General features: G+C 38.1%; 2 protein-coding genes and 1 non-coding gene across 3 annotated transcripts; all 3 read right to left on the bottom strand.

The window, feature by feature from the left end:
• Positions 1-221: 221 nt before the first annotated feature.
• On the bottom strand, positions 222-328 carry LOC141699376 (small nucleolar RNA R71). Its single transcript, XR_012565844.1, has one exon. It is a non-coding gene; the product is annotated as a small nucleolar RNA R71 (small nucleolar RNA).
• Positions 329-8,752: 8,424 nt separating this feature from the next.
• Positions 8,753-9,103, bottom strand: LOC141695758 (uncharacterized). Its single transcript, XM_074499978.1, has one exon. It carries the CDS (start codon positions 9,101-9,103, stop codon positions 8,753-8,755), a length of 351 nt encoding a protein of 116 aa, XP_074356079.1.
• A 1,901-nt stretch (positions 9,104-11,004) lies between these two features.
• On the bottom strand, positions 11,005-11,481 carry LOC141695757 (uncharacterized). Its single transcript, XM_074499977.1, has one exon. The coding sequence runs from the start codon at positions 11,479-11,481 to the stop codon at positions 11,005-11,007; it is 477 nt and encodes a 158-aa protein (XP_074356078.1).
• Positions 11,482-11,753: the final 272 nt, after the last annotated feature.

Below are 11,753 nucleotides of genomic sequence, written 5' to 3'. Positions count from 1 at the left end.
TAGAAGACCCCAATATGCACATCAGGGATTTCATCAAGCTCTGTGACACTTTCAAGTCCAATGGGGTGACTGAAAATGCTATCAAGCTGCGACTCTTCCCATTCTCTCTGAGGGATAAAGAAAAGTGCTGGTTACATTCTCTACCACCAGGGTCTATCACCAAATGGGAGGATCTTGCTCAAAAGTTTCTCACTAAATTCTTTCCTGTGGCGAAGACTGCTGCAATCAGGAATGCTCTTACTCAGTTTGCACAGCAAACTGGAGAATCTTTATGTGAGGCTTGGGATCAATATAAGGAGATGCTAAGGAAGTGCCCATACCATGGCATGCCTGATTGGATGATTATAAACTATTTTTGTAATGGTTTGGGAGCTCAGTCTAGACCTATGCTCGATGCAGCGTCTGGTGGAGCCTTATGGGCCAAAAGCTATAATGAAGCTTATGAGTTGATTGAGCTCATGGCAGCTAATGAATACCAGAATCCTACGCAAAGAATGTTGCAAGGCAAGGTAGCACGAATTCTGGAAGTAGATACAACTACTGCTATAGCTACTCAACTTCAAGCTTTGACGATGACAGTGGACTCTTTGGCTAATTATGGAGTTAATCAAATCACTAGTGTTTGTGAACTTTGTGCGGGGTACATGAAACTGAGCAATGTGCTATTTATAGCGAATCAGCTCAATTTGTGAGTAACTTTCAAAGATCACAGCAGCAAGCTCCAGCTACTTATCATCCTAATAACCGCAATCATCCTAACTTTAGCTGGAGCAACAATCAGAATGCGGTGAAACAACCTTATCAGCCATATACAACGAAGCTGTATAACCCTCCTGGTTTTCAACAACCGCAATATGCCCCTAGGAAACAACTTCAACTTCAGCAGTTACTGCAAGCTAATGAAAAATCTGAATTGGAGGAGTTGAGGCTCATGTGCAAGAGCTAAGTCGTTTCTATCAAGACCTTGGAGAATCAGATTGGGCAGATTGCTAATGCATTACTGAATCATCAACCTAGCACGCTTCCAAGTGATACTGAAGTGCTAGGCAAGAAGGAAGCTAAGGAGCATGTTAAGGCAATTACATTGAGGTATGGTAAGGTTGCAAATCCTGAAAAAGCTAAAACTCCAGAATCTGTAGTTGAGGCCAAAGAAGAAAAGTGCAGAAGTGGAACCAAGGAAGACTACTGTTGAGCACACTCCTCCTGAGGGTAATACAGGGGAGAAACAGATCTATCCTCCACCTCCCTTTCCTAAGAGGCTACAGAAGAAAAATCTGGATAAGCAGTTTGAGAAGTTTCTGGAGGTGTTCAAGAAACTTCACATCAACATACCTTTCACCGAAGCTCTTGAAAAAATTCCTAGTTATGCGAAGTTTATGAAAGGTATTCTCTCTCGGAAGGTGAAGCTTGATGACTTAGGGACCGTTGCTCTCACGAATGAATGCAGTGTTGTGCTACAATAGAAGTTGCCTCTGAAGCTTAAAGATCCTAGAAGCTTCACTATTCCATACACCATTGGAAATGTGTCATTTGACAAATACTTATATGACTTGGGAGCTAGCATCAATCTGATGAATCTTCAAGAAGTTGGACTTGTCGAATCCAAAGTCTACTTATATGACATTGCAGTTGGCTGATCGTTCTATTACTTATCCACGAGGCATTGTTGAGGATGTTTTGGTCAAAGTGGATAAACTCATCTTTCCCACTGATTTTGTAATTCTTGATTTCGAGGAGGATAAGAAGATTCTCATAATATTAGGAAAACCTTTCTTGGCAACTGGCCAAACCTTGATTGATGTGCAGAAATGTGAGCTCACCATGTGATTGTTGGATCAGGATGTAACTTTTAATGTGTTCAATGCGATGAAATTCCCTGTGAAAAATAAGGAGTGCTTAAAGGTGGAGTTGGTCGATTCCGTGGTTACTTCAGAACTTGATCAATTGCTAAGGTCTGATGCCTTAGAAAAGGCCATGTTAGAGAATTCCGATAGTGAAGATGATGAAGGGGATGAGCAGTTACAATTTATGAATGTTTCTCCCTGGAAGAGGAAGATGGATATGCCTTTTGAATCTCTTGGAATGGAGGAGCTGAAAAAATCTCCTAAGCACCTCAAGCCATCTATTGAGGAAGCTCCTACTCTTGAGCTTAAGCCTTTACCTGAACACTTAAGGTATGCTTTTATAGGTGATGCATCTACTTTGCCTGTTATTATTGCATCTGATCTTTCAGGTAGTGATGAGGAAAAACTCTTGAGAATTCAGAGAGAATTCAAATCGGCAATTGGATGGATGATAGCAGATATCAAGGGAATCAGCCCTTCTTATTGTATGCATAAAATTCTGCTAGAGGAAGGTAGCAAGCCTACTGTTGAGCAACAAAGAAGGTTAAACCCTATCATGAAGGAAGTCGTGAAGAAGGAAATTTTTAAGTGGCTGGATGCAGGGATCATCTATCCCATTTCTGACAGTTCTTGGGTGAGTCCAGTTCAGTGTGTACCAAAGAAATGAGGTATCACAGTTGTTGCTAATGAGAAGAATGAACTCATTCCTACTCGAACAGTCACGGGGTGGAGAGTTTTCATGGATTACAGGAAGCTGAACAAGGCCACGAGAAAACATCACTTCCCTCTGCCATTTATTGATTAGATGCTTGATATATTGGCTGGGCATGAGTACTACTGTGTTCTGGATGGCTATTCGGGCTATAATCAAATTTGCATTGCTCCAGAATATCAGGAGAAGACTACTTTCACTTGTCCATTTGGTACTTTCGCCTTTAGAAGGTTTTTTTTGGTTTATGTGGAACACCGGCTAAATTTCAGAGATGCATGATGGATATCTTCTCTGACATGATTGGTCAGAATGTGGAGGTGTTTATGGACGATTTCTCTGTGTTTCGCGATTCATTTGATGAGTGCTTGCAGAATCTAGGCGACATTCTCAAGAGGCGTGTTGAGACCAATCTGGTTCTCAATTGGGATAAATGTTACTTTATGGTGCGACAGGGCATTATTCCTGGGCACAAGGTCTCTAGTAAGGGTCTTGAGGTTGACAAAGCCAAAGTGGGGATCATCAAAAATCTTGCCCCACCAATTTCTGTTAAGGGAGTTCACACTTTTCTTGGTCATGCGGGCTTCTACAGGCGGTTCATCAAGGACTTCTCAAAAAAATCTAAACATTTGTGCAATCTCTGGAGAAAGATGTTCCATTCAAGTTTGATAACGAGTGCCTAGTTGCTTTTGAGTTCTTGAAGAAGAGTTTAATCACGACACCTATCATAACTGCACCTGATTGGTCTGAACCGTTTGAAATGATGTGCGATGCAAGTGACTATGCAGTTGGAGCAGTTCTCAGGCAGAGAAAGAATAACATATTTCATGTGGTCTACTATGCTAGTAAGACCGTAAATGGTGCTCAACTGAATTATACTACTACGGAGAAAGAACTTTTGGCTATTGTCTACAGTTTTGGAAATTTCGATCTTATCTTCTTGGGACGAAGGTGACAGTTTTCACTGATCACGCTGCAATTCGATATCTCTTTTCGAAAAAGGACTCAAAGCCTAGATTGATTAGATGGGGTCTTTTGCTTCAGGAATTTGATTTGGAGATCAAGGACATGAAAGGTACTAAGAATCAAGTCATTGATCATCTATCTCGTTTAGAGGATCCAAGTAAAATTTCATAGGATAAGACATTAATAAATGAGTCTTTTCCCAATGAGCAGCTGTTTGGAGTGCAAGAGGAAGAACCGTGGTTTGCAGACATTGTGAACTACCTTATGAGTAATATCATGCCTCCTGACTTATCGTACGCTCAAAGGAAGAAGTTTCTTCATGAGGTGAAGTGGTATATATGGGATGAGCCCTATCTGTTTAGGCAAGGAGCTGACCAAATCATCAGGAGAGATATTTCGTACATCTAAACGGGGGGATCTTGCGAGACTTTCATTCAACTATTTATGGAGGCCACTACGGGGGAGAGAAGACAATAGCTCCTGTCCTTCAAGCGGGATTCTTCTGGCCTACATTGTTTAAGGATGTGCATCAGTTCGTTTTGAAATGTGATCAATGTCAACGTGTGGGTAATATGTCCAAGAGGGATGATATTCCTCTTAATGTGCTTCTCGAGGTTGAAGTCTTCGATGTTTGGGGAATTGACTTCATGGGGCCATTTGTCTCATCTTGTAACAATCAGTATATCTTTTGTTGGCGGTCGATTATGTATCGAAATGGGTTGAAGTTAAGGCATTGCCAACAAACAGTGCGAAGGTGGTTCTTAATTTTCTTCATAAGAAGATATTCACAAGATTTGGAACTCCAAGAGTCATAATCAGTGATGAGGGGTCACATTTTTGCAATCGCAAGTTCACTGCTATGATGCAAAGGTATAATGTGAATCGTCGTATTCCTACGGCTTATGATCCTCAGACGAATGGTCAAGCCGAGGTATCTAACAGAGAGATCAAATGCATTTTAGAAAAATTTGTGTCACACCCCAACATACATACTCTGAATAAAAGAGAATCATAATTATTACAAACTTATAAGTCCAAAGGACGATAATGATCTATTACAACCCAACCAAAATAACAACAATTCTAAGATTTTTACAAGTTTAGAGTTTTGAACAGCTTTTTAATTAATACCACGATTACATAGTGGCGGATTCCGCCTAAACTATATATATTCTACATGCGCCCTCAAATGGTCTTCACCCTGCCTATCGGTTGACTTACGGGCGGTCTGCTTGGCATGAACCATGATTGCTAGCTATAGAACAGGGTTAAGCACAAGAAAATGAGCTACAATGCTCAGTAAGTACTAATCATTCTACTAAGCAAGACATTATCTCAAAATCATGAGTTCATAAATCAAGGGGGAATATGGATACTTGTGAGAATGACAATAAGAAATATGAAGTTATAATATGAAGACATGGTAGAATTATAGCAATTGAAACGGGGTATAAGGAATCATGATATCGGGCACTATGCTATATTATAAGAACATGGTAGAATCATAATAATCGAAACATGGCATACGGTATCATGGCATCGGGAAATCATGTTATAATTATAAAATCATCAAAATAATTTTAGGACACTACGGATTGCAGCCGGTGATTAGCCGCGAAGTAATCCCGATCTGCGCTGGGTTCTAAAATATAATGGGATCCCTAGGCTATATGTGAGCCTATCAATAACGTGAAAAGGACTTGCGTCTGGGTCCAATCCACTAAGATAAGAAAATATTTATTTTATTGATTTATAACATGGATGTTGGGGAAAGATTGGGTATCAACGTAATTGAATTAGATTCAAGGGTAGAACATTTGAAGGTAAAGTTCAAATCAAGTTAAGAGTGATTAACGGAAGTATTTGAAATAATTATGGACATGGGGTTGTTATAACTAAGCATTCATGGGAAATGTATGTATGTGCAACGATTATAAGAATAAAGAGGTAAGTAACTTGCCAACAATTATAAGCAAAAGAAAATAGTAACTTGCCAACAATTTTAAGCATAAGAAATTAGTAACTTTCCAACAATTTTAAGCATAATATATTATTAACTTGCCTTCCAAAAGTTCTAAGATTATTCGATCTTGACGGCACGAGTCTTCCCCTTCGCTTCGGAACCTACACGTTATATTAATCCCACTATTATTCACCCTTTATCGACTTATAAGCCTATAAGCTTCTAGACTAACCTTTACCCCTATTATAATTACGATTACACAAACTTAATCGCATAAAATTCAAGTAATCCACATAGTCACATAATCACATAACGACATGGCATATACTACTAGTTATTTATACTATAATATCATCTAAACACCTAAGCACATAAGCAAGTAACACATAATAACTATCATTGAACTTAACATAACCCTAAAGATGATGTGCAACACTCGGACTTTTCACTTATAAGTCCCAAACACAACAAATACCACTAAAGCTTCCTAATGCCACTCGAAAGGGTGCTCTCGGGTTTCTCAGTGGAAATGGGGTGTCTCCACCTTGGGCCTTCACTTCAAATCACTTCCTAAAGGTTGTTAGGACTCTAAAATAACTTTTAAAGTTGGTGAGACTTAAAGGCCTCACTCCTAAAGGTTTACAAAGGTCAAGACTATCACCGAAGTCCCCTGCGAGCAACAGTTTGCACGTCCTGTGCTCTTTACCCGATATCTCAACTTTTACTCGGGGCATTCTAACAAAACCAATTCCCATGGATTCTTTAGACCTAAACCTAACTCTTAGACTTGGTTTCAGGCCAAGGCCTCACCTAGGCCTCTCTAGGCTTCTGCCCAAAATTGACACTTGACAAGCCTCCCTCGAATTCATTCTGTCCTGTTTTCATTCACATAAAACTCACTTTTCTCCTTCAATTTTTAATTCTAAAGGTTTTTTAAGCTACATAGGGATGCATTATACTTATTTAAGTCAAGTCCCCATGAAGGCCTAGCCTAAGTCATGATTATAATCGACCAAAGTTCAAGTTTACCCAGCCCTGCCTTGTTCTGAGTTGCTCTCGGTTATGGGGGTGTGCACCTACCTAAATGCAAGTTTCTTGTTGAACTAAGGATACTGGACTCAAGTATAACTCAGTTCCTAACTCCAGTGAACTTGGGCCTAGCAAGCCCTCACCATAACTCACCTAAAACAGCCTATACTTAGGGTGAAAAATTCTGCTATAAAGAGCCTAGTGTACCTCCTTCCACCTTAACTACCAAATCAACACCAAAACTAACATGCAAGCCCACAAATATATTCAACATTGTACACAAACCCAACTAAATTTCATTCTATGGAAAAATACTAGCATAAACTTAGCCATAATAGTCATTTACCGAGGTAAAAACAAAGAGCATAGCAGAGCAGATTTTACATGTGAACTTTTATGCAAATTTTGGAACAAAAAACACAAGGTAACAACTTGATGGCTACAAGATTTAATCATAACTCATTAAGGCACATAACATAATAGCATTTTAAAGAAAAAACCGTAGCATGCATTGCACAAAAACTCAAATTCAAGTCATATAACACATTTGTTCGAAATATCACTTATACTACGATATGCAAGCATCAACTTCAACTTTTAGTGTAAAAATCATAGCATGCAAGGATAGAAACTTTGTAAAAACACATTTTAAAAGATCATAGGTTCTTTAAAAGTCACATGCAAAGCTTTTTTATTTTTGAAATCAAATAAAACTAACACACAAAGCACAAAAACCCATTCGGCTCCTTGGAGTCATTGCCGAATGCTTGAGGCCAAGATCATGGCTTGAAAGTAGAAGCATAACACTTCATCAAGACCATCTCTTGCTCAAGTATTATAAGACACATTTAGTTCAACTCTAGATTCAAAAGAATCAAAGTTAAACCCTTGGCTTTAACTACATGCAACTAAGAAAACTCACCTTAAATGATGATATAGAACCAAGTAAAATTGTCCTTTGCTTAGAGGGGTTGAAAGATGCAAGAAAATGAAGAAATGAAGAAGAAAGAAAAATGAGAGGGGAGGGGGTGTAGGCGCAGCCGAGAGAGAGGTAAAGAGAGGGAGAGAGTGAAGTGATGTTGATGGAAAAGAAATGATGTGAGTGGAGTGTATAAATTTGTTTTTGTCTCACTAAAATGGTAGTGGAGTTTGAACTTACTCTTTTATCCTTCATCCACTAATAGCCAACTATTGCATGCAAGGTTTTATTGGTCTTTTGCTTGGTCAAAAAGAGTTAGTGGGGAGTGAAAAGACAGTCCTACCCTTGGTCTCTATTTGAGTGGAAATTGCATATAAGGGTATGCTTGTAATTCAATAACTAATAATAGTATAATTTAAAAGAATGATTTTTAGTAATTAAAATACAAATCCATAAATCACCAAATAAATACCATAAATATTATGAGATTTTAGAAATTTAATATAATTGTTTAAAAAAAAATTCGAACAAAATTTTATATTAAAATAATTTTTCACATATTATTATACTAACAAATAAATCATGAAAATTACACTTAACACATTATAAATTACACAAATAATTGTATGTAAATTGATTATATTCCACAATACTAAAATAAAAATTTATCGCATAATCGCAACTAATCAAATATTACTAACTTTCGAGAAATCTCTATTATTTACTAATCTCGTAGCGAAAATCTTACTCGCGTACGGAATTTACACGCTTAAAATATTTCGGCAACACTCGCAATGCCAAACGATAAAATTATACACAATATATAACGAATTTGCATAATCGGCCTTATAACACAGAATATTTAGGAATATATATATTACACTTATAAAAATAACTCCAATATTTACCGGTTGTCACATCCTCTCCCCCTTATAGGATTCTGTCCTCAGAATCTAGGAGAATAATTGAGGATATCGATTTCGAATTTCAGATTCTAATTCCCATGTTGCTTCTTCGACTTTAGGATTCCTCCATAATACTTTCACCAAACTTACGGATTTATTTCTAAGAATTTTCTCTTGTCGATCCAGTATCTGCACAGGTTGTTCTTCATACGATAAATCAACCTGAATTTCCACTGGTTCAATTTCTATCACATGGTTGGCGTCTATATTATACTTCTTCAATAACGAAACATGAAACACATTATGCACGTGTTGATATTGTGGCGATAAGGCTAACTCATAAGCAACTTTCCCTACTTGGTTCAAGATTTCAAAAGGTCCAATGTATCTTGGTGCTAACTTCCCTTTCTTACCGAATCATGTCAAATCCCTTGAATGGTGATACTTTAGTAAATCAGCTTCCCCAATTTCAAATTTCACATCTTTCCGGAAGGGGTCCGCATACTTTCTTTGTCTATCCTGAGCAGCAATGAGTCTCTTCTTGATCACAGTGATAGTGTCCTTCATTTGCTGAATCAATTCAGGTCCATAAATCTTTCCTTCTCCAACTTCATCCCAATTCGTCGATGTTCTACACTTTCGTCCATATAACGCTTCGTATGGTGGTATTCCAATACTGGAATGGTAGCTATTGTTATACGAGAATTCTACGAGTGGTAGATGATCATCCCAACTTCCCGAAAAATCAATTGCACAGCTTCGAAACATATCTTCAATGGTTTGGATTGTTCGTTCACTTTGGCCATCGGTTTGTGGATGATATGTTGTACTTATGTCTAATTTCGTCCCAAGTTTTTCTTGAAATTACCTTCAGAATCTTGAGTTAAATCGCGGGTCTCGATCCGAAACTATTGATATAGGTACACCATGGCGTAACACGATTTCACGTACATACATATGAACTAGTCTGTCTAACGAAGACTTCTCATTGATTGGAAGAAAATGAGCCGATTTTGTAAGGAGATCAACTATCACCCAAATCGCGTCGTGTCCAGAACGTGTTCGCGGTAAACCCACTACAAAATCTGTGGCAATATTTTCCCACTTCCATTCTGGAATCTTCAATGGTTGAATCAAACCATTTGGTTTCTGATGTTCTGCTTTCACTCTTTGGCACGTGTCGCATTTTGAAATCCACTCCGCAATCTCCCTTTTCATGTTCGGCCACCAAAAACTCTTTTTCAAATCATGGTACATTTTGGTACTTCCCGGGTGAATCGAAAATCTTGAGTTGTGTGCTTCTTTCAAAATATCATTCTTCAATTCAGTCACATTTGGGATCCAAATTCTTGTTAAAAATCTCAATATACCTTGTTCGTCTTTTTGGGTACATATCTCTTCTCCTGTTAACTGATTATTCTCTTGAGTCATTACTTCATCTTGGCATTTTTTATCAGTTCTAGTAGTATCGGTTGAAAAGTAATGGAATAACACATTTCTTCCGCTCTTCCATGATCACAAAGCTCTAATTGCAATTTTTCAACTTCATCAGATAATTCCTTCGGCATTGTTATAATAGTTAACCTTTCCTTTCTACTCAAAGCATCTGCTACTACATTGGCCTTTCCCGGATGATACTTTATCGAACAATCGTAGTCTTTGATCAATTCCAACCATCGTCACTATCTCATATTCAGCTCCTTCTAAGTAAAGAGGTACTTCAGACTCTTATGATCTGTGTATATCTCATACTTTTCCCCATATAAGTAGTGTCTCCATACTTTCAAAGAAAACACTATCGCAGCTAACTCTAAGTCATGAGTCGGGTACTTCTGTTCATGTGGTTTAAGTTGTCTCGAAGCATACGCTATCACTTTCCCGTGTTGCATCAATACGCATCCATGTCCTTTGTAAGAGGCATCACTGTATATCACAAAATCTCCCTTGTCATCTGGTAATGCTAAAACCGAAGCAGTTACCAATCTTTGCTTTAACTTTTGAAAACTATTTTCGCACTTCTCCGTCTATTCAAACTTTTCATTCTTCCTTGTCAATTTGGTCAGTGGTACGGTAATCTTCGAAAAATCCTTTACAAATCTCCTGTAATATCCCGCTAGTCCCATAAAACTTCTCACTTCTGTTGGCGTCTTCGGTCTCTCCCAATTCATTACCGCTTCGATCTTTTCAGGATCTACTCTAATTCCTTCTCTTCCAACAATGTGTCCTAGAAATCTTACTTCAACTAACCAAAACTCGCACTTTGAGAACTTGGCATACAATCTCTCCTTCCGCAGCACTTCCAAGACTATTCTTAGATGTTTTGCGTGATCATCTTCTGTCTTTGAATATAACAGAATATCATTAATGAAAACTATGACAAACTTGCCCAAATACTCTTTGAATACTCGATTCATTAAATACATGAAAGTGGCTGGTGCATTTGTCAACCCAAAAGCCATAACGAAAAACTCGTAATATCCATATCTAGTTCGAAAAGCTATTTTCTGTATATCTTCAGACTTAACCTTTAATTGGTGGTATCCCGATCGCAGATCAATCTTCGAAAAACAAGAGGCTCCCTTAAGTTGGTCAAATAGATCATCAATTCTAGGAAAAAGGTATCTATTCTTAATCGTCAACTTGTTTAATTCTCGATAATCTATACAAAGTCACATGCTTTCATCCTTCTTCTTCACAAATAACACTGGCGCGCCCCACAGTGAAACACTCGGTTTTATAAATCCCTTGTCTAGTAATTCTTGTATTTGCTTTTCTAATTCCTTCATCTCCGTTGGTGCCATCATATATGGAGCTTTCAAAACGGGTTCGGTGCTGGGTGCAAGTTCTATTGTAAACTCAATTTGTCTGTCCGGGGGTAATCCAGGAAGTTCTTCAGGAAAAACGTCCAGAAAATCTCTTACCACTGGAATGTCTTCCGGATTTGAAACTTCTCTACCTTTATCAGCTACATACGCCAAATACGCCTCGCATCCTTTGTAAATCAACTTCTTTGCTTGCATCGAGGTGAGAAAAGTCTGAGTTTGCTTTTGGCCCTTGAACATTACTTTCTTACCTTGAGGTGTACTTAATACTACTCTTTTATCCTTACAGTCTATTTTCACACTGAAACTTATCAACCAATCCATTCCTAAGATCACGTCGAATTCGCCTAATTGGAAAGGAATAAGTTCGCAGGAAAAACATGTCCGACTATCTCTATTGAACAATGAGGGAAAATACGATTTACAGATACTCTATCTTGATTAGCCAAGATAATGGATAAGGGTTCATGCATCAATTGGGTTTCACAATTCAACTTATCAACAAAATATTTCGAAATGAATGATCTGGTGGCTCCCGAATCAATCAATACTTTAGCAGTAGCAGCATTCACAGAAAGCGTACCTGACACCACATC

The sequence above is a fragment of the Apium graveolens genome, chromosome 11, assembly GCF_009905375.1.
Source record: "Apium graveolens cultivar Ventura chromosome 11, ASM990537v1, whole genome shotgun sequence".
In the NCBI taxonomy this organism is placed as follows: Eukaryota; Viridiplantae; Streptophyta; class Magnoliopsida; order Apiales; family Apiaceae; genus Apium; species Apium graveolens.
The sequence above is the reverse complement of the archived record's forward strand: the minus strand, read 5'-3'. Positions and strand labels throughout refer to the sequence as shown.

Bases quoted from the DNA above. Each gene is read 5' to 3' on its own strand.
- LOC141695758 (XM_074499978.1), bottom strand. From the start codon at position 9,103: ATGTTTCGAAGCTGTGCAATTGATTTTTCGGGAAGTTGGGATGATCAT.
- LOC141695757 (XM_074499977.1), bottom strand. From the start codon at position 11,481: ATGGATTGGTTGATAAGTTTCAGTGTGAAAATAGACTGTAAGGATAAA.